The sequence below is a fragment of the Somniosus microcephalus genome, chromosome 3 (assembly GCF_052327205.1).
Source record: "Somniosus microcephalus isolate GS21.2 chromosome 3, FLI_Smic_1.0, whole genome shotgun sequence".
NCBI lineage: Eukaryota > Metazoa > Chordata > Chondrichthyes > Squaliformes > Somniosidae > Somniosus > Somniosus microcephalus.
Genome location: NC_140989.1, coordinates 301,339,211 through 301,362,609, shown reverse-complemented (window position 1 = coordinate 301,362,609; position 23,399 = coordinate 301,339,211). Strand labels below are relative to the sequence as shown.

Genomic DNA, 23,399 nt, shown 5'->3' with positions numbered 1-23,399 from the left:
CCATCATTACATCAACTGAGGTGCCTGGAGAGAGAGGACAGAGGAGGAGAAGGAGAAAGGAGGCCTACATCAACATCAACCAGGGGAGAGGCCTTTCTATCACTGCCTCCCCAATTTGGCCTCCACTTCAGGAGAGGGAGAGAGGGGAGAGAAACCAACTGCTTGAAAGGAGGGAAGAAAACTTCATCCGGAACATCTACAGGTGGGTGTTATTTGGGGCACTCTCCCAAGACTTTGTATTTTAGGTGGGGGGAGAAAAGAAGAAGCAAGGCCGGATCATCAAGGGGTGTAGTGTGTGTGTGTGTGTGCTCTTGTTAAAAGCTAGGCCACACACACCACTAATTAGCATCCCTTCTATTGCCTGCCCTGGGAGAGCTTGGAGCTGCCCAAGGTGAAGTCCTTAATTTAATTTAATTACATCGTTAAGACCTGTTGCAGGACTAAGCCTGGGCTTCTCCAGCTTTTCCAGGTGAAGACGTCTTCTCCCCCTGCCAGAAGACCACCATCACCAAAGACTTTTTCCATCGGAGAGTGCAACCCTGCCTACACCCACCCACCATCCTGAGTGGCAACACTGCCCTTTGCGGCCTCCCTCCTTCCCACCCCCCCACCTCTCTCTCTGTCTTTGTCTCTCTCTGCCTGTCTTTCTAAGGCACCTTAGTTTCATCTATTTTATTAATTGCCAATTGAGCAGAGGGGCGAGGGCTCCTCTCCCAATTTAAATCAATAAGGAGAGAGGTGTGTCCTCATTTTAATCAGCTCCCTCTGCTCAATAGAGGACAAAAAAATATATATACACCGAGGCCATTAACACCTTCAGGCCTGTGACTTGGGGTGAGTGTAGCCCTTTAAAAAAAGCACCCCAGAATGGCGACTGCATCTTCGCCGGTGGCGGGGCCAGCCGGGACCTATGCGAGAGTGGTAGCCACAGCCACAGCTGCTCCCGCTGTTCCTGCTGCCCCGTCACCTTTTCGATTAATAACAAAAAAGCTTGGGGTGAAGAGCTACACTCACCCCACTATGACCATCGAGGCCTGCGTCAAGGCCATGGCTGGGGTTGTCGGCCCCTCAGCCATCGTCGCGGCCTCGAAAATGTATGGGAAGGCTGTGTTCTTCCTGGGGTCGGAGCGGGCGGTGTCCCTGGCTGTCACCAAGGGGCTCACCGTGGGCGGGACCTTCCTGCCGGTGGATCCTCTCGAGGCCACCGCGCAGAGGATCATTATTTCCAACGTCCCGCCCTATGTTCCTGGTGAGCTCCTCCTTCCCCATTTGCGACAACTTGGGGAGGTGAGGTCGGGGATCACGCCCATCCCGCTCGGCTTCCGGGAGGCCAGCCTTCGCCACGTCTTCTCCTTCCGGCGCCAGCTGTTTATCCAGCTGGCGCGGGAGGAGGACACTGAAGGGGCGTTCGTCGTCCTCCACGAGGGGACCGCCTACCGCGCCTTTTGGACGTCGGACGGTGTGAGGTGCCATGCCTGCAGGGAGGTGGGGCACATCAGGAGGAACTGCCCTGCCTCCAAGGCCGCCGGATCACCTCGTGCGGCCGAGGCTGGCGCCACCGCCGCCGCCCTTCCCCCCCGGACCTGCCCGCGCGTCAAGTACGTCTGATGCGCGGTTGACGTCGGGGGCCGATGCCACCAAGGCCTCCGGCGGGGGGGAGGGAGCGTGTCCGGCCGGAAAGAAGGCGCGGGGAAAAAAGAAGCACCTTAGGGCAGGTCCCCCCGTGGATGGTGAGCCCTTGCCCCTTGAGCCCCTTACACCCGCGCTCCTCGCGGAGTTGATCAGGGCAGATGTGAGCGGGAGGGGCCCCGTGCCCGAGCCTGTGGCCGCAACCGCCGCAGCGGTAATGCCAATACCTGCGGCCGGGCTCGGGCCCGAGGAACCCGACAAACCTGCTCCGCCGGAGGGAGTCGAGGAGGAGGCCTTTGCAGACATGGAGGTCTCCCTCGCTCCCTCCGTGCTAAAAAGAAGGCGCGACCCCCTGGATGAGGAGGAGGACCGGGAGGAGGAAGGTCCCTCCGAGCAGGGGGAGTCGTCGCCCGCCGCGGGTACTGCGCCCCCCCGCCCCCCCAGCGCTGTCGTCATCACCAGCGATCGGCAGGGGTCGCCTGTCCCTCGGGAGCCTGAGGCAGATGTGTCTGTCCAGCACGTGCCTCCCGGGGATGGAGATGAGACCCTGCCCATGGGGGGGGTTGCGGAACAACCCGCGGCAGTAATTGAAGTTGACCTTTTATCGGTGTCGTTACCCCTCGCCGGGTCGGGCAGCCTGGGGGCTGGGTCGGGCGAGCTCGAGGTTAATGAGCTCGCCCAATGCGACCCGGACGTCTCCCAGGGGATGCTCGTCCTGGTAGAGCTTTTAATTCAAAACCCCCCGTCCGCTGGGTCGGAGGTTGGTGGCGGGGAGGAGGATGGCCCCCTGGCTGCGTCTCTGGTGCCGGACGTACTGGAGGAGCTGGAAATTGTTCTCTCCCCGGTTTCTCCGGTCGTTCCGGCGTCTGAGGCGGAGGGGAGCTCTGAACCGCCGCCGTCTTCTGGCCCGGCACCCCTAGAGGAGCCCAGGGAGAAATCCTCTGCCGCCGATCCTGGGGGTGGGATCCGGGCGGAGGCGGGGCTGGCTGGCGCGGCCGAGTCGTTCGCTTCGCACTGCGCGGCGGACGGGTCGGCCGCTGGTGACGACCCCCTGGAGGAGGATGGGGACTCGGTGATGGGCACGGAGGACGATTCGGACTCCAGCGCCGACGTGGCGATGGATGACCTCGTGCCCCTTGCCGAGTCTCCCCTCATTTCCGTAAGGGAACTCCGGGATTTTATGGCCACGTGCCTGGGTCAGCGCAATAAGGTCCGGCTGGCCCTCGACAGGTGGTCGGAGCTGGCGCTGCTCATCGATTCCGTCCGCGCCGCCGTTAAGATCTTGGGCGCGGACGAGGGTGTGAACCCGCTCGAGCTGCGTCGGCTCACAACGTTTCTCACTGGGCTGCTGAGGAAGTGGCGGCGGACCAGCGGCTGCGCTTCCTCCCCCCGTTAGGTGTAGGTAGAGGTTGCACTATGCTTCTGACATGAAGATAACCATAGCCAGCCTCAACATCAACGGCAGCAGGGAGGCGCGCCGCAGATTCAATAACTTCTCGGTCCTTCGGGACGGGAAGTATGCGGTGTGCTTCCTGCAAGAAACCCACACCGTTCCGGGAGACGAAGCCACGTGGCTCCTGGAGTGGCAAGGAGGGGTCAGCATGAGTCACCTCTCCAACAATTCCAGCGGGGTGGCTATCTTGCTGGCCCCGCATTTTCAGCCGGAGATCTTGGGGGTCAAGGAGCAAGTGCCGGGCCGCTTGCTCCAGGTCACTGTTCGCCTGGGGGGCGTGCCGCTCCATCTAGTGAACGTGTACGCCCCTCAGACCAGTGCGCAGCAAGTGCGCTTCTTCGAAGAAGTGTCCGCTCTCTTGGGCTCCATCGACGTGGGCGAGTGCGTCATCCTCGGGGGGGATTTTAACTGCACCCTCGAGGCGAGAGACCGTTCGGGTCCCCCGCGAAGCCCGGCGGCGATGGAGAAGTTGAGGGACCTGGTTGGGTCCTTCGACTTGGTGGACGTCTGGCGAAATCTCCACCCCGACTCCAGCGCCTTCACTAGCGTGAGGTCTGGGGGAGGAAGGTCCAGAATCGACCGCCTCTACATTTCCCGGGCGTACGTCTCCTGCGTTCCGGCAGCTTCCATGCGGCCGGTGCCGTGCACGGACCACCACCTGGTGTGGGCGGAGCTCGCTCCGCTGCACGCGCGGGGGGGGTCCGTGTACTGGCATTTTAACAACCTGCTGCTGGAGGACGCACGGTTCCGGGATTCGTTTTGTTGATTCTGGGCCGACTGGAGAAGGAAGCAGGGGGGCTTCCCCTCCTTGAGGCTATGGTGGGATGTGGGCAAGGCTCACATCCATCTCTTCTGTCAGGAGTGCGCGAAGGGGCCGACCAAGAGGCGGGAGGCCCGGGTCGGGCGGTTGGAGAAGGAGGTGCTCGACCTGGAGTCCCGTCTCGGTCAGGTTGTCGAGGACCCGGCCCTGCGGAAGGTGTACGAAGAGAAGAAGGGCGCGCTGAAGGACCTGCAGCTCGTCGGGTCCCGAGGCGCGTACGTGAGGTCGCGGATCCAGCTCCTGCGGGACCTGGACCGCGGCTCCCCCTTCTTCTACTCGCTGGAAAAAAGATGGGGGGTCTGTAAGCAGCTCTTGGGGCTGCTGGCCGACGACGGATCTCTGGTCTCGGATCCGGAGGGAATCAGCGCGGAGACCCGCGCCTATTACGGGGATCTGTTCTCTCCGGATCCGTCCAGCGAGGATGCGCGCAGAGTTTTGTGGGAGGACCTGACGAAGGTTGGCCCGGAGGGCGCCGAAAAATTGGACGCTCCGCTAAGTCTGGCGGAGCTGACCGGCGCCCTCCGCCAGCTCTCTAGGGGAAAGTCCCCGGGGCTGGACGGGCTGACCGTGGAGTTCCACAGGGCGTTCTGGGACGTCTTGGGGGGCGACTACGCGCGGGTCCTGGGGGAAAGTTTGGCGACCGGGGAGATGCCCCTCTCTTGGCGCAGGGCGGTCATTGTCCTGCTGCCTAAGAAGGGCGATCTCCGCCTCCTTAAGAACTGGCGCCCGGTCTCCCTCCTCAGCACGGACTATTAAAATCTTTGCCAGGGCCATGTCTGCTCGCCTTGGCACCGTGCTGGCCCACATGATCCACCCCGACCAGTCCTACACGGTCCCGGGCCGGACCATCCACGATAACATCCATCTGGTCCGGGACCTGGTCCACCACTCCCAGAGGGCTGGTCTGTCGGTCGCCTTCCTTTCCCTGGATCAGGCGAAGGCGTTCGACAGGGTGGATCACGAGTATCTCTTCGGGACTCTGCGCGCATTCGGGTTCGGGACGCATTTCGTCGCCCGGATCCGACTTCTGTACGCCGCCGCGGAGTGTCTGATTAAAGTTAACGGGTCCTTGACGGCGCCCCTTCGCTTCGGGAGGGGGGTGCGTCAGGGATGCCCCATGTCCGGTCAGTTATATGCCATTTGCGTGGAGCCTTTCCTGCGCCTCTTGCGGAAGAGGTTGACGGGACTGGCTCTGCAAGGGCCGGGCGTGGAGGTGGTCCTCTCGGCTTACGCCGATGACGTGCTCCTCACGGTCACGGATCCCGCTGACTTGCGGAGGATGCGGGAATGCCAGCAGATTTACTCGGACGCATCCTCCGCCAAGATCAACTGGGAGAAATGTTCCGGACTCCTGGTGGGTCAGTGGCGGGTGGACTCCCTGCCGGAGGAGTTCAGGCCTTTCGCCTGGAGCACCACGCACCTCCTCTATTTGGGAGTCTACCTTAGCCCTGCCGAGGACGCTTGGCCGGCGAACTGGCAAGAGCTGGAGGCCAAAGTCACCGCTCGCCTAGGACGCTGGACAGGACTGCTCCGAGTGTTGTCCTACAGGGGTCGAGCGCTGGTCATAAACCAGCTGGTGGCCGCCATGTTGTGGTACCGGTTGGTCACTTTGATCCCTCCCCCTGCGTTTGTCGCCAAGATTCAGAAGAAGCTCATCGACTTCTTCTGGGACAAAAGGAAGCACTGGGTCTCTGCCGCGGTTCTGTGTCTCCCGCTTAGGGAGGGCGGTCAGGCGCTGGTGTGCCTTCGCACCCAGGCTGCGACTTTCCGTCTTCAGACGCTGCAGAGATACCTGTACGTCGAGAATCCTCCGAGATGGTGTGCGCTGGCGACGTTTTTCTTCCGCCAGCTGCATGACCTCAATTACGACACGCAGCTCCTGTTTGCGAAAGTGGGCAGCAGGCGTGCCGGCCTGCGGGAGCTGCCTGTCTTCTACCAGGAACTACTATGGGTTTGGAACTACGTCGCTTCCAGGCGGAGCTCTCCCCCGTCAGGAGCGGCGGCTCTCCTTCGGGAGCCGCTGCTCAGGAATCCGCACCTCCGCGAACACGGGTTCGGGCGGCTGGCGGAGGGTAGGGCTGTGGCTGGCAAGGTGACCAGAGTCGGGGACCTGCTCGATGGCGGAGGAGCGGGCTGGATGGCGCCGGAGGAGCTGGCGCGGCGCCTGTCCTGGGCCAACGTCCGGCTCGCGGTCGAAACCATCGAATCGGTGAAAGCGGCACTGGGCCCCGACTCCACTAGGTGTATCGAGGCGGCTCAAGCACGTGGGGCGATCCCGTCCGAGCTTACCCCCGTTCGGACGGAATTCCTCATCGGCGCCCGGCCCCGAAACTCCCCTCGGGAACCGGCGCCTCACAACTTGAGCCGTCTCGAGGAAATACCCTCCGTGCCTTTTCATTCCGCGCGGAGGGGTTTCCTGTACGGGCTGCTCCTGCACACTCTCCACTTTGCCATCTTCGTCTACCGTCCGGACACGCCTTGGCGTGGCGTTTTGCCGACCGGCGGTAGCGGAGGTCCCCAATGGAGGGCTCTCTATGCGGGAGTCCTCCCTTGTTCCATCGGGGACTTGGCCTGGAGGGTGTTGCACGGAGCGGTCCCGTGCAATAAGGTTTTAAGTAGGTTCACGGACTCCCAGGCCGCCTGCATTTTTTGCGGCCTGGAGGAGTCCATGTTTCACGTTTATATGGATTGTGAGAGGTTGCAGCCCCTCTTTCACTACTTGAAGGGGCTGCTCCTCGATTTTTGGTTGCACTTCAGTCCCACGCTCTTGATCTACGGTCACCCGGTGCGGAGGGGAGCGGACAGGTTGGAGGACCTCCTTGTGGGCCTGCTCCTGGGCCTGGCTAAAAGAGCCATCAATTGGTCCAGGCAGCGGGCGGTCGAGGGGGTCGTCCAGCCGGATTGCCTGCATCTCTTCCGCGGCCATGTTCGCGCCCGGGTGGCCCTGGAGATGGAGCACGCGGTGTCCGCCGGTGCGCTTGAGTATTTCCGCGACCGATGGGCGCCGCGGGGACTGGAGTGCATCATCAACACAGAAAACCAAATTTTAATTTGATTTGTTAAGCTTTAGTTGAACTTTTGTTTATTTACAGTTGAATTGGGTTTTTTTGGGTCCAAATAAAAGAGTACCCTCTGTTCAGTAAATACCTGTTGTTATTATTGTTCTCCTGCAGTCCGTGTATTATTGATACTCGGACACTACATTGGGAAAATAAAAAAGCAAATTATTATTTAAATGGAGAGAGATTACAAAATGCTACAGTTCAGAGGGACCTGGGGGTCCTTGTGCATGAAACACAAAAAGTTAGCATGCAGGTACAGCAAGTAATCATAAAGGCAAATGGAATGTAGGCCTTTATTTCAAGGGGGTTGGAGTATAAAAACAGGGAAGCCCTGCTACAACTGTACAGGGTATTGGTGAGACCACACCTTGAGTACTGTGTACAGTTTTGGTCTCTTTATTGAAAGCTCAGTTAATAAATGCAATGTTCAGTGTGGAATTGAGCCATAGAACCATGACATCCCAGGTTTGATCCATGGTCTGTGTTGAGTCAGCTGATCTCAGTTTGGGATTGGCCACATTTTCCCTGGGTAGGCAGCGGGGGAAAAATCAACAATCCAATGACTCTGCTGGAAAGTGCACTGGGTGTCACTAAGGGATCGCCCTTTCAGAACTGAGATGAGGAGGAATTTCTTCTCTCAGAGGGTCGTAAATCTGTGCAATTCTCTGCCCCAGAGAGCTGTGGAGGCTGGGTCATTAAATACATTTAAGGTGGGGATAGACAGATTTTTGCAAGTTAAGGGAGTGAAGGATTATGGGGAGCGGGCGGGGAAGTGGCTTTGAGCCTAAGATCAGCCATGATCTTACTGAATGGCGGAGCAGGCTCGAGGGGCCAAGTGGCCTATTCCTGCTCCTATTTCTTATGTTCTTATGTTACCATGACTGTAAAGTTGTGTTAATCAATTTTATGCAGGAAGAGTTATTTTTAAAAATTACAATATTAATTTTCTAAGTTGCCTGTTGTGAATGTTTATAGATCAGTTATATGTCTCTGCAGTTTGTATTAAAGAAACAGTGCAAAGATTGAGTCTTTGATTTTTAACAGAATTCCTAACATTATCGTGGGCAATAAATTTAAATGCCACAGTCACCCATGGTGGAGAAATTATCAGCAATGATATGTATTTTGATGAAAGAACTGCAGAAATTCAAGCAATGCCATTAAGGGTTTTGATTTTTTTTCTATATTTAAATTTATCTTGGTTTCCCTTCGAATACTTTGCTGAATAAGCTGGCATGGTGTACTTAATTGCTGCAGAATGGAGTGGTAGGACACAGGTTTGTATTTCTGACTATCAATAGGGTGAAATGCCAATTTCAGATACCACATCTGAGAGAGGTATTGAGATGTGCCTAGGTTCTTTCTTAAAAGGAAGATGAGGAAATCAGCAAGTGTGTTACCCTGCTCAGAAAGGGAATAGTGCTCACTGCAGGGCAAAGAGGTGGGAAAACACATTTGTAATACAAGATAACAACAGAAAACACTGGAAAAACTCAGCAGGCCAGGCAACATCCGTGGAGAGAGAAACAGAGTTAACGTTTCAGGTCAAAGAACCTTCGTCAGAACTGAGAAAAAAGCAGGAAATGAAACAGATTAAAAAGCAAGTTTGGGGGGCTGGGAATTATGGGGGAGGGGATGAAAGAACAAAAGGGAAGGTCTGAGAGGTGAAGAGACATTAAGAGATATTCAAGGCGAGATGAGATGGTAATAGGGCAGGTAAAGAAACAAAGGATGGCTCCAGATGAAGTGTGAAATGCGCTGGCAGAATGAAAGACAGCTGCCATGTGGGAGAGAAAAAAAAGGGAAAAGGCACAAACCAAAAGTGTGGATAAAAAATATATAAAAATATGATAGGGGCCGAGGTTATGACCTGAAATTGTTGAACTCGATATTGAGTCCGGAAGGCTGTAAAGTGCCTAATCGGAAGATGAGGTGCTGTTCCTCGAGCTTACGCTGAGCTTCTGTGGAACAATGTAAGAGGCCGAGGATGGTGAAGTCTGAGTGGGAATGGAGCAGTGAATTGAAATGACAGGCAACCGGAAGCTCAGGGTCGCCCTTACGGACTGAATGGAGGTGTTTCTCAAAGCGGTCACCCAATCTGCGTTTGGTCTCCGCAATGTAGAGGAGACCACATCGTGAGCAGCGAATACAGTATACTAGATTGCAAGAAGTACAAGTAAATCGCTGTTTCACCTGGAAGGGGTGTTTGGGGCCCCGGACAGTGGGAAGGGGGGAGGTATAAGGGCAGGTGTTGCATCTCCTGCGCTTGCATGGGAAGGTGCTGGGCGAAGGGGAAGGGGTGCTGGGGGTGATAGAGGAGTGGACTAGGGTGTCTCGGAGGGAGCGGTCCCTACGGAATGCTGAAAGGGGAGGGGAAGATGCATTTGGTGGTGGGATCACATTGGAGGTGGCGGAAATGGCGGAGGATGATCCATTGAATGTGGAGGCTGGTGGGGTGAAAGGTGAGGACAAGGGGAACCCTATTGTGGTTCCGGGAAGGAGGGGCAGGGGTGAGGGCAGAAGTTCGGGAGATAGAACGGACACGGTCGAGGGCCGTGTCAACCATGGTAGAGGGGAATCCTCGGTTGAGGAAAAAGGAAGACATGTCGGAAGCACTGGTGTGGAAGGTGGCATCGTCTGAGCAGATGCAGCGGAGATGGAGAAACTGGGAAAATGGAAAAGAGTCCTTACAGGAGGCGGGGTGGGAGGAAGTATAGCCTAGGTAGCTGTGGGAGTCAGTGGGCTTGTAGTGAATGTTTGTCAATAACCTATCCCCAGAGATGGAGATGGAGAAGTCGAGGAAGGGAAGGGAAGAGTCGGAGATGGACCATGTGAAGGTGAGGGAAGGGTGGAAATTGGAGGCAAAGTGAATGAAATTGTCTAGTTCAGGGCGAGAGCAGGAAACGGCACCGATACAGTCATCAATGTACCGGAAAAAGAGGTGAGGGAGGGGACCCGAGTAGGACTGGAACAAAGAGTGTTCCACATATCCCACGAAAAGGCAGGCATAGCTAGGACCCATGCGGGTACCCATAGCAACACCTTTAATTTGGAGGAAATGAGTGGAGTCAAAGGAGAAGTTGTTCAATGTGAGAACTAGTTCAGCCAGGCGGAGGAGGGTGGTGGTGGATGGGGACTGGTTGGGCCTCTGTTAAAGGAAGAAGCGGAGCGCCCTCAGGCCATCCTGGTGGGGGATGGAGGTGTAGAGGGATTGTACGTCCATAGTGAAAAGGAGGCGGTTGTGGCCAGGAAACTGGAAACTGTTAAAGTGGCGGAGGGCGTCAGAAGAGTCGTGGATGTAGGTGGGAAGAGACTGGACAAGGGGAGAAAAGATAGAGTCGAGATAAGAAGAGATAAGTTCCGTGGGGCAAGAACAGGCTGAAACGATGGGTATACCAGAGCAGTCCTGTTTGTGGATCTTGGGAAGGAGGTAGAAGCGGGGTTGGGGAACTATGAGGTTGGCGGCCGTGGGTGGAAGATCTCCAGAGGAGATGAGGTCAGTGACAGTCTTGGAAACGGTGGTTTGATGTTCGGTAGTGGGGTCATGGTCCAGGTGGAGGTAGGAGGAGGTGTCGGAGAGTTGGCGTTCAGCTTCCGCTAGGTAGAGGTCGGTTCGCCAAACAACAACAGCTTGAATGATACGAGGACTCTCTTTGAAAATTGTGATTGCTAAAAAACTAATCACATGTCCTACTGTCTTTTCACAATTATTACACCTTCCTACCTCTTTAATTTAGTTTTTGGGACTAGCATCCACTATATATTTTCAGGGATGAAGGCTAAGGTTATCAGTCCTTATACAGTGGACTTATGTACTGCCTCGGGGGTGTAAAAAAACAAACTTTCCTTCTGATAGTCCTCCCCCTCAATTTGGGGAAGTTCCTAAACTATTCTCAGCATCACCAACCAAGTAATACTGTATATCTAAAAGCAGAAACTCAACATAGGCAACAACTTGCATGTTTCCACTCCATAGTACAGTGACCTTAAGATTCTAATGTGCAAGTCATCATGCTACTTTACAGTTCATATTTTTTGGTTCTTCATAGTTACACTACTCAAGACAAATTGGCTTGACTTGTAGATGATACAAAATGAAAGGAAATTGAGTCTGAACAGAGGACCTAGAAATGAGCTAGGTAAAATGTGAATGGGTGCAACAATGGCAGATGAAATTTAATACGGACAAGTGTAAACTACTGCACATAGGAAGAAAAGATTGGCGTCGTACATAATGAATGGTGTTAGAATAGCTAAGGGTGAAGTTGAAACAGAATAAGGGATACTAGTGGTTTGATGCTTTTTCAAAGTAAACATTGCATAATGGACTTTGTGTACGACACATTGCAGACATTGCAGATCTCCTGGGGTTGGCCCTAATTGCACATTCATGGAAATCTCCCAGTGCAAGATGTATATACAGCTGAGAGCTCACACAGTGGTACAAATGCAGCCACTTAAAGATAAGTGGCTACAAGTGGAGGGGAACATTTTCAAGTCTGCTAAAAAAAAATCAATAGAGGGTAAAAATGAAAGACAACAAAAAGGAGGTGGAAGGAAACAATTTTTCAGATAGGAATTGCCTCTGGATGGAAAAAGAAGTAACTGGCATAAAACAACAGGTGGAAAATAATGTTGAGGCAGGAAATGTAGTCTGTGGACAAGTGATGGGGTGGTACAAGATCTGAACCTCCATTTTGATGGGTGGTGAAATGGAGGTTGCTGATGCAGATCTGAGGAGGGTTGCCCTATTTGGCACTCTAGGGCACCCTGCCCAAAACAGAGCAATGCAGCTTTCTTGACACAAGGTGGTAGCCAGGGTTAATGCTGTGTAGAGTGCCCACAGGACCTGAAAATAGATATGGAACAAGATGGTGGACCTTAAGGAAGCTGCCAAGGTAAAGTTACCCAACAGTACCATTTAACTAGGTCAGTGGCCCAAGTATGCATGTCACATGGTATTAGCTGTCCATCTGCTACACATTTACTGCTGACCTATGCAAAATCTTCAGATAACCTTACTGCTCTTTGATTGATTATTATGCATGCCATTATTCTAGCTGATATTCATATTAAGAACTCAGAGTATTTCAACTTCATTGTAGAAGATGGCTGGGAATTTCCTTCCATGGCCTAAGTGTGGCTGGGTGCCCACCTAACCGACTGCTGCTGACTTTTGCAAAGTTTCTGGGAACAACCTTACTTAACATTTGTTCAGCACCTGTACTTGGGAATTGGCCATTCGTGGGGGGAAGGAAATGGCCACTGTTGGAGGAAACAGATGCCCACAGCAGCTTTAAGGGGCGGACAGCCTCACTAAGCAGGAACATGCTGACTTCATTTCCTTGGATGTGTTCATTTCAGTGAATTGCACTCACTGCCGGGCACCTGCACTTTGAGCTTTGCTGAGCAATGCTGGCCACCTTCTGTGCACAATTTTGAATGTCTTCTGCAGCAACTTTTAACTCTCAGCTAAATTTTTCAAAAGTTGCCTGACAGGTGAGAGCAGAATAAAATCATACTGCAACACCTGAGCGACGAACACCTGGACGGTTTTCCAGGTAATTGCCTTTGTGATCTTTATTAACCAAACCATCCCGGAATATTTTTTCATCATATTTGTACTAAAGGGTGCTCCATGTTTTAATAAAGTGAGTTGTACTTTTGCAGGGTGCTTCATACTGTTATAAGCTGATGTCTGTGTATTTTACAGGGTGTTATGTATTTTTATAGGGCAACATACTTTCATAGGCTTGTTGTAATGCTGTTTATTTTTGCAGGAATGAAGCTCATGTACTTGCACGATGACACAGAAACCCTGAAGGATAGTTTTACCATAGAGCTGACAGATGGCAAGCACACAGTCCATGGGACAGTACATGTCCATATTATATCGATCAATGACGAGAAGCCAGTTGTTTTAAAGTAAGCTTCAATTCTTTGGTGAGAGATCCACAATATTAATTTCTTGTGTGGTACAGTCAGAAACAGGAGAATTTATAATGGGGAACAAGGAAATGGCAGAGCAATAAAACAAATACTTTGGTTCTGTCTTCATGGAAGAGGACACAAATAGCTTCCCAGAAATGCTAGGGAACCAAGGGTCTAGTGAGAAGGAGGAATTAAAGGAAATTAGTATTAGTAAAAAAATAGTGCTGGAGAAATTAATGGGACTGAAAGCTGATAAATCCCCAGGGCCTGATAATTTGCATCCCAGAGTACTAAAAGAGGTAGGCCATGGAAATAGTGGATGCATTGGTTGTCATCTTCCAAAATTCTATAGATTATGGAACAGTTCCTGCAGATTGGAGGGTGGCAAATGTAACCCCACAAAGGAGGGAGAGAGAAAACAGGGAACTACAGACTGGTTAGCCTAACATCAGTAGTAGGGAAAATGCTAGAGTCTATTATAAAGGATGTGATAACAGGACACTTAGAAAATATCAACAGGATTAGATAAAGTCAACATGGATTTATGAAAGGGAAATCATGTTTGACAAACCTACTGGAGTTTCTTGAGGATGTAATAAGAATAGATAAGGGAGAACCAGTGGATGTGGTGTATTTGGATTTTCAGAAGGCCTTTGCTAAAGTCCCACATAAGAGTTAAAGCACATGGGATTGGGGGTAATATACTGGCATGGATTGGAAATTGGTTAACAGATAGGAAACTGAGAGTAGGAATAAATGGGTCTTTTTCAGGGTGGCAGGTGGTGACAAGTGGGGTACCGCAGGGATCAGTGCTTGGGCCCCAGCTATTCACAATATATTTCAATGATTTGGATGAGGGAACCAAATGTAATACAGGTGCACTATCCCTTATCCGAAAGCCTTGGGACCAGCTGAGTTTCGGTTTTTGGAATTTTTCGGATTTCAGAAGGTATTATTATAAGACTGGGAAATTTGTATTTAATATAAATTGTAAAAGTTCAGGCTACCTCTTGCGACTGTTCCGTGTCTCATTCCCCTTCCTGCTTCTCTGGAAAGCCGGATATCGGCTGACTCCTACTAAGCTGGCCCGCAAATCAGGTCGGGTGGGGGCGGAGAAAAGAATATCGGACGGGCCGCGGTTCAGGTCGGGGGGGATCGGGGTCGGGGGGGGTGTCCGGGGGTGGGGTCGGGGTCGGGGGGGGGGTCGGGGGGGTCCGTGGGGGGGGGGTCGGGGTTGGGGGGGGTCCGGGGGGGAGAAAAGAATATCGGACGGGCTGCGGTTCGGGTCGGGTCGGGAGAAAAGAATATCGGACGGGCCGTGGTTCGGTTCGGGTCGGGTCGGGGGGAGAAAAGAATATCGGACGGGCCGCTGCAGCTATCGGACGGGCCGCTGTATTGTTGGGTTCACTCTCCCGGTACCTCCTTCACACTGCCCGGCTCGGCCTGCAATCTCCTACCCAGGAGGGAACTCTGTGACCCTCTGCCCTGCTCAGCGTAAGTCGTGCGCCACTCTGGTCATGTCGTGCGCACGACTTACGCTGAACAAAAAAACTTTCGGTTTTTAGAGGTTTTCAGTTTTCGGAAGTTCGGATAAAGGATAGTCTACCTGTATTTCTAAGTTTGCTGACAACACAAAACTAGGTGGGATTGTGAGTTGTGAGGAGGATGCAAAGAGGCTTCAAGGCGATTTAGACAAATTGAGTGAGTGGGCAAATACATAACAGATGCAGTATAACATGGATAAATGTGAAGTTAACCACTTTGGTTGGAAAAACAGAAAGGTAGAGTATTATTTAAATGGTGATAGATTGGGAAATGTTGATGTACAGAGGAACCTGTGTGTCCTTGTACACCAGTCACTGAAAGCAAACATGGAGGTGCAGCAAGCAGTTAGGAAGGCAAATGGTATGTTGACCTTCATTGCAAGAGGATTTGAGTACAGGAGCAAGGATGTCTTACTACAGTTATACAGGGCCTTGGTGAGACCACACCTGGAGTACTGTGTGCAGTTTTGGTCTCCTTACCTAAGAAAGGATATACTTGCCATAGAGGGAGTGCAGCGAAGGTTCACCAGACTGATTCCTGGGATGGCAGGACTGTCATATGAGGAGAGATTGGGTCGAATAGGCCTGTATTCACTAGAGTTTAGAAGAATGAGAGGGGATCTCATTGAAACGTATAAAATTCTGACAGGGCTAGATAGACTGGATGCAGGGAGGATGTTTCCCCTGGCTGGGGGGGGGTCCAGAATGAGGGGTCACAGTCTCGGGATACGGGGTATGACATTTAGGACTGAGATGAGGAGAAATTTCTTCACTCAGAGAGGGTGGTGAACCTGTGGAATTCTCTACCACAGAAGGCTGTGGAGGCCAAGTCACTGAATATATTTAAGGAGGAGATAGATTTCTAGACACAAAAGGCATCAAGGGGTATGGGGAGAGAGCAGGAATATGGTTTTCAGTTAGAGGATCAGCCATGATCATATTGAATGGCAGAGCAGGCTCGAAGGGCCAAATGGCCTACTCCTGCTCCTATTTTTCTATGTTTTCTATTTTTTAATGTATATTATAATTGCAAAGCATTGAGTAAGTATGGTTTGGGGGAGGAGGGGGGTGGTTGATAGGCTGTGTTTTGAAGTTTCATTCAGTTTTTCACTTGCATGTCTTGTTTAAGACTCAAATTCTATTAATGTTCTCTATCCAGTGTTTGCCTTGGGGGTTGTCACCTGGAACCACTACATAAAGCTTATATTATCGGACAAATGTTTCTCAAATATCTATTTCTTTAACGTCAATTGATGAGGGACTCTCTATTGAATCACTTTGACTGTGTTTAATAAATCTTATTCAAAATATGGTGTTCATTCAAAATAAGTGCATTAGGGAACATGAAGATTATTAATTAGGAGATTCAAACCTAGTGATATTGTTGATTTAAGGAGTGGTATTAAAGTACAGCATAGACCGTAATTTCTAAAACAAGCTCAACTGCCACTGCTCAACAGTTACATACTAGTTTTATTTACTTATGCTCAAATTGAAAGTTTCAGTTACCCAATTAATTGAACTTCGCGGTGTGGAACTAAGCAATACAGACAAGGAAGGTCCAGATTCCTGCACCGAGTTGGCTGATTTCAGCTGGGGTAGTGGTAGCATTGATACAATTGGCTTCAGCACCCCTCAGCTCGGGAGAGGAAAACCTGCTAAGCTTTCCATTCTGTGACTGCTTTCCAGTGACACTTGCTGGCAAATGCGTGTGTGTGGATGTTGGGTGAGAACAGGATTAATGCTCGTTACAATACCCCCACAGCTCAATAGCCAGCACTCAATTTCTAGGCTCATACATTGGACGATTTATTGTCCAGCATGCATGGAACTGTAAGGTGCAAATAATGCTGGGTTGGTAAGATTACATTGAGACTAGGGGTTTAATGGCTTGGAAGCGTGAGCGTGCTCAAATCAATAAAATATTTCTATTGTGGGACTATTAGATTTATGAAGATGTGCTGACAACCCTCAGTGATTAACACTACTATAGAGAATTAACAGTACGCTTAGAATTATTAGATATTACTACCCTGCTATAGTCATTCTCAGGTTACAGAGATGCTTGATGGAAATGCATTGATAGTTATGTGTTTGGATTGGACCATTGATTGCTCGTTACCTGTTCAGGAACACTGGCTTGGAAGTGGAAGTGGGAGAAAACAAGGTTATTTCCAGTGTGGCATTAGAAGCTGAAGACAAGGACACACCACGATTCAAGCTTTACTATGTCATCAATACTGTGCCCATATTTGGCCAGCTGCAGTTAAAGGTAAGAACTGACAGAATGTTTCATGATTTTCCATTCATTGAAGGAGTTCAGAGGAGAGGTGGTTCCTGGCTTTAAGTCACTGTGCTGTACAAGAACTGAGATTATTCTCTTCAGAAAAGCATGAGTCATTAATCATTCATGGAAAATTATTTTTAAATAGTAGTGAGACCTGGGGGGAAGAATTCCTCTACCCTCTTTGTACAGCGATTATAAGTGACTTCTTGAAGTTGATGAAGGTTCTCCATGGTCAGTAATTCCAGTGAAATTATAAACATGTTCAAGAGGAAAGACATATCAGAATGTTAGAAATACAAACCAGAGGCAATTTGCATGAACTACATGAACCCCTTTATAACGTCGCTATACACAGAGACCAAAGCAATTGCCCTCCTCCCTTTGTAATTTCATTCGACTGAATTGGGAGTGCAAGACAAGAGGCCTAAAAGTTCCAGCTGTGCCACTGGAAGAGTGGCAGGGTGGAACTTTTGTCTGCCATTTTGTCCTTACTGCGATCTTGTCCCAAATCCCAGAGACAGGTTTATTACAATACTAATGGTGAGTCTCTGTGCCAGCACCAGCACTACGGGGGCAGCTCCCCGGCAAAGTGGCCAGAGAGTTGTGGGATGTGAGCAGCTTAACTCAGGTCTGCTGGCTCGTGTGACCCCAAATAGCTCAAACCAGTGTCTGTTTGGTGCCCTTAAATCAAATATGCATTATTTTAATGGCCCGGAATTTGCGGTCGGCAGCGAAGCGAAGTAAACCTGAGGATTAATTAAATTTAACAAATCAGTAAAATCAACTTTCTTTTGTTTATACTGACTTGGTGTAAGCTTGGCTCAGTTGCGAGCACTCTTGCATCTGAGTCAAAAGAGTGTGGGTTTAAGCCCCATGCCAGGACTTGAACACATAATCTAGGCAAAGACTTCAGTGCAGTAATGAAACAGTACTGCATTGTTGGAAGTTCCAGACAGGCTAAATGGGCTGAAAACAAATAAATCCCCAAGAAAATAAGTTATTAATTGAAGAGAGCTGAGAGCAACTAGAGAGGAGATTTGCGTGGCATTGACAAGCATTATGGGGAGGTACCAGTAGATTAGAAAGAGGCTAAAATGGTGCCCTACTCAAAAAGGAAGACAAAGCAGACTCAAGTAACTACAGACCCATTTACTTCCATTCCATGTAAAATAATTCAATTATCAGGAGTAAACTTGAGGATTAATTAAATTTAATACAAACAAGTGTAAAATGCTGCGCATAGTCAGGAAGAATAGATGACCTGCATGTTCCATGAATAGTACTGAAATAGCTAAGGATGAAGCTGAAAGAGGCCTAAGACTCCGAGTAGACTCGAGGCTAAACTTAACATAGAAACATAGAAGATAGGAGCAGGAGTAGGCCATTCGGCCCCTCGAGCCTGCTCCACCATTCAATGCGATCATGGCTGATCATCCAAATTCAGTACCCAGTCCCTGCTTTTCCCCATACCTCTTGATCCCTTTAGCCTTAAGAAATATATCCAACTCCTTCTTGAATATATTTAATGTATTGGCCTCTACTGCCTTCTGTGGTAGAGAATTCCACAGGTTCACCACTCTGGGTGAAGAAATTCCTCCTAATTTCTGTCCTAAATGGCCTACTCCTTATCCTTAGACTGTGACCCCTCGTTCTGGACTCCCCGACCATCGGGAACATCCTTCCTGCATCGAGTCTGTCCAGTCCTGTCAGAATTTTATAAGTTTCAATGAGATCCCCTCTCATTCATCTAAACTCCAGCGAATACAAGCCCAATCGACCCAATCTCTCCTCATACGTCATTCCTGCCATCCCAGGTATCAGCCTGGTGAATCTTCGCTGAACTCCTTCCATGGCAAGAACATCCTTTCTCAGATAAGGCGACCAAAACTGCACACAATACTCAAGATGTGGTCTCACCAAGGCCCTGTACAACTGCAGCAAGACATCCTTGCACCCTTGTTCCTGTACTCAAACCCTCTTGCTACGAAGGCCAACATGCCATTTGCCTTCTTAACCGCCTGCTGCACCTGCATGCTTACATTCAGTGACTGGTGCACAAGAACACCCAGGTCTCGTTGCACTTCCCCTTCTCCCAATCTATTGCCATTCAGATAATCTGCCTTCCTGTTTTTGCCACCAAAGTGGATAACCTCACATTTATCCACGTTATATTGCATCTGCCATGCTTTTGCCCAATCACCCAACCTGTCCAAATCATCCTGGAGTTTCTTGGCATCCTCCTCACAGCACACATGCCCACCCAGCTTTGTGTCGTCTGCAAATTTGGAGATATTACATCTAGTCTATTGCAGAGCATCAGTCAATAAAGCCAATAGGATCTTTAACTACACAGTCAAAACAGTAGAATACAAGGCAAAGGAGGGAGTGATCAAACTTTATATTGCTCTGGTCAGACTACACCTTGAATACTGTGTCCAGCTCTGGTTATTAAGGAACATGTGAGACCCTTAAGCATTGGATGCAGTGCAAAGAAGGGCTATGAGGCTGATCCCCAGTGTTGGGGTCTGAGTTATGGGGAAAGACTGGAGAAACTTGGCTTTACAGCCTTGAAGGGAGTTGACTGCTTTAAATGGTTATAGGGTTGTTAAGGGTTTGGAGAAAAAAATTAGCCTGGAAAATTAGTTTAAATTAAACTGCGGGAGTAGAACTAGGAGTTACAGGTTCAAACTAGTAAAAAGTAACCCTAGAGATTCATATCAGGAAATTCTTCTTCACACAAAGAGTGCTCAATTTGAGGAATAGAGTTCCAGATGTGTGGAGTAATGGAAGCAAAATCAATGGAATCGTTTAAGAAACAATTGGATGCTACAATGGGGGTACTTTAGGTCTCGCTGCATGGATAGATGAATGACGATGAGCTGAACGGCCTTCCTCAGCTGTAATTATCTTGTAAATCTTACAATTATCTTATGCATAAGACATGAAACAATGGCCTTGTCTGTCTGCTCAGGTGGACCTAAAGGACTTTTTGAAGAAGAACAGAGAGTTCTCACGGTGTCCTGCCTAACATTTATCCCTCAACCAACATTACTAAAAACAGATTAACTGTTGACTTATCTCAGCCGGTGTAACCAACAAATTTTTAAAAAGCGCGGAAGGAATCCTCATCTGCCGGCTCTCAACTTCCCGCTCTGTCTAAACGCTCCCGTGCCATTACTCACACTGTGGTAATGATCCAAATGGGAAATGACCCACAACCTGCAACTCTTTCCTTCTAACTGCTTAATATGTTTACTGATGCGATATAACAAACTTAGAGATAATTAGAAAACCAATAAAAACACAGATCAAGGACTTACGTGGGCTGAGCACAATGACCTAAGCGGCATAAAATAACTACAGCACTTTATTTTAACAATGTTGTGTTAATAAGTTTTATCTACTCTCTTCCAATAGACTGTGTTTGAATGGATTAGTCTATATCCAGGCATGAATTATAGTCAAGAAGATATAGACATGAATCGAGTCTGGTATCTGCACACCACCATTGTGGGGTCAAAAGGTCATGACAGCTTTCGCTTCCATGTTACAGATGGGGATAGCTCCTCACCTTCACAGAATTTTTATATTTCACTAAAAAACATGAAGAAAGGTGAGTAAATTATAATTCTGGACAAAGTTCATTATGCAGCTTTATTTTTAAATATTATTAAAAATGATATATTTTAGCTTAGAGTTGTCAAAAGGGCATGGTGGAAAACTTATCTTTTTGAAAACTGAGAACCACAGACGTGATGTTTTTGATATGATCTGCATCATTGCTTTGTGAAAATATAAAAGTTTGCCAAACAGTACCTTTTCCCTACTCTGCCCTTGAACCCAAGTGACTAATAATTATTCCACTTGCAGTAACCTGATTTAATGTAGTCTTGGGCGATGTTACTAAACTCTCTTACAGCTTACAAATTATGATCTATGTATGTAGCTTTTCTATGAACCTGTAAGAGGAGTTCTTCTTTCCAACCAATATCTAGCAGCTTTAGTGGATCTGATAATTGGCGATGAGAAGGATCCTTCACTGTTTTGATAACGCTCTACAGATGCAGCTTGTCGAACCAAAATATGACTTGAAAAATCATGGTTATTGTTTGTGTCTCTGGGTGTCAATTGCCATTGCCAAGATCCCACTTCAAGTAATAGCAAGTTTGTCACCTATTCTATCGTTTGCAAGTGTGGTGTGACTGGTTTTCCCCACAAAAGCAGGTTGCCTAATATGGACACCATTCGATAAATAAGGCTATCAACTATCAGTTCTTCCTGCCATTACAGTTGAGGAAGATCATAAACTGATTTTTTATGTAGTCCAATAATCATTCCTGATGAATATGAATTGTAGTAGAGACTGAGAAGCTGTGAGAATTGGGCCATCTAATGATTAATTCCAAGGATGGACTCACCATTAGTGACATGGAGCTGCCTGTAATTAGAGTTGTACAGACAGCAGCATAAGGGTTTTTGTTAATCTGTTGACTTCGAGCTGTCCTTTAATTTGAGTTACGCAGGAAGTGACTTGAAGGGTTTTGTTCATTTACAATTTATTACATAAATTTCTCTTTAACCAACTCTGCTTTTCTGCTATTTAACAACTTAAGTTAGTTGTTTTTGTCATTCATGAAGACACCAAAACAAGAGTGGAGGAACAAATTATTACATGCTTTTATTTTTTGAGTTACTACTTTTTCACCTTTTTATTCCCCTTTTTCAATAATTTTATAGCTTGAGCAATAATCTTGTGCCAAGAAACCTTTAAGAATTATCTTAAAAGAGGTTTACCTTGTCTCTTTTTTTTAAACTGAGGACTGCCCTTAAGAAACCAGACAAAATATATATCTGCCTGTGGCACTTCAAACAAAGAGGTCCCGAATTGGGCTCTTCTGCTTCATCCTGTTTTTGGCTAGCAGCTGCATTTCTTTCCAAGTAATGCTAGCTTCTAGGAGATCTTTCTCTATAGTGTTTTGCTAGGTTGCTCTTGGCCTTCCACACGTCTGTCATACGTGGAGATTTTGTAGATCTGCTGCATTTGTCCTTTTTCTGACATTGTAGGGGCTTCTAGCATTACCACTGATCCAGAACAAGACAGCATCTCACATCCTTCTTAATCAACATTAGCAAGCACCAGCACAGCTACAAACATCCCACAGGATGCAGTTTATGAGCTTGAGGAAGTAGCACTGGGCAAGTCACAGTGCACAGGTGATGAAGATGAATTGGCGGTGACAGAGGAAGAGTAGGAATCTGATAGCTCGACAGCCACACTGCTGCCATTAATGACCCATTAATAAGAAGTGTGGGCAGCTTTGCAATGCTGCTATTGCTATTTATTGTGAAAGGAAATGGAAGTGTTGGGCCATGCTGAGAAATGCATTTCCCCTGTTGCATGTGTGAGTAGGTCATTCATTGAAGCTGCATTTGATCCCTATGCTGGATTGGGAGGAGGTAGAGGTGGTAAAGTTTGGGAATGAGGTAATCTTGACTGCCACTAGCAGTGAAGTTCCAATGGTGCAGGTTGGCTCCAGATGTCCTTACAGCAGATGGCATAGTTCTGCAAATGGCTTGATATTGATCTTGAGCCCATATCCTAATTTTGCACAGCGCATGTTTTAATAAATCCTGTTTGATGAAGATTTGTTGCCATATAAGAAATTTATCTCTTGGTATACTTAAACTCCAACTGGATTTTTTCTTCCTTTAACTGTTGCTGTGAATATAAAAATCTAGGCCACGAAATTGGTGGCCGTAAAGTCCCGTTTTGCAGAAAAAATGGAGGCCGCCTCATTTCCACCCGCTTTCGGGGTAAACGCAGCAGCCGCCATTTTGAGCAGGTTGGCAGCGCTGCCATTGCCTGTACTCGCCGCCCATATTTAAATGATGCAGAACGGCAGATCGTGATGTCACTTGGCATGCAATGCCTGAATTGATGCTCAATCTGTAATTCCCGCTGTCGCCGCTCTTGATACCGCCCTCTCCAAACCACGCACGGAAGAACATGCGTGCAACAGTACAACAGAGACGTTGCTAGCATTTCTTAAATGGACACTGACAACTTTCAGATAAATTTAGATTTTTGCTTCTGGGCTTTTTAAAAGTATTTTATTGGAGTAGTGGCTTAGTGTAATACATTCAAAAAGTTGTTAAAGTGTGCAAGGAGTGCTGCTGGATCATTGCATCGCTTTGGCTCTTAAAGGAAGGACTCTGAGAACACCACTTGCTCCCAGTCCTGGGGGCTCCAGTTGCAGTCCCGCTTGGGCTGCAGCATCACGTGAAAATGAAGCAGAGGCAGCAAAGGGGACAAGCTGCTCGCAGAGGGAGGAGGAAGCAGAAGAGGAAAAAGAAGAAGGAAGGAGACAATCCAGACAGCTCCTTTCTGGCCAGGATATCCTGGATCGAATCATCCACCTGCGGTATCAGTGGCCACCACTTCAATACCCCTTTCAACATTTTTCCCACACCTTCCCTTCCCTCTGCTACTGACCGTCACAATGCTGAAATAAAAGACACCACAAAGCAAACTTTCCAATCCAATTTTATACATATGCATCCAATATTACATTAAAAAATCAGCTAATCACCCTTGTGCATTCCCTTAGTGACTGTCTTGCATTTGCCTTTGCCTATCCTAGTGATGTTACGCAGTGCTAGCCCAGTGGCTGCA

The 23,399-nt window shown here is 48.9% G+C and overlaps 1 protein-coding gene across 2 annotated transcripts in view; it reads left to right on the top strand.

Annotated features, from left to right (window-relative positions):
• The window catches only part of frem1b (Fras1 related extracellular matrix 1b), a 295,010-nt gene that overhangs the window by 205,239 nt on the left and 66,372 nt on the right, over positions 1-23,399 (top strand). For both annotated transcript variants that reach the window (XM_085982850.1, XM_085982849.1), the window contains 3 exons: positions 12,745-12,889; positions 16,570-16,711; positions 20,144-20,339. In XM_085982850.1, coding sequence (XP_085838976.1) covers positions 12,745-12,889; positions 16,570-16,711; positions 20,144-20,339 — 483 coding nt within the window. The remainder of the gene's footprint in view (positions 1-12,744; positions 12,890-16,569; positions 16,712-20,143; positions 20,340-23,399) is intronic.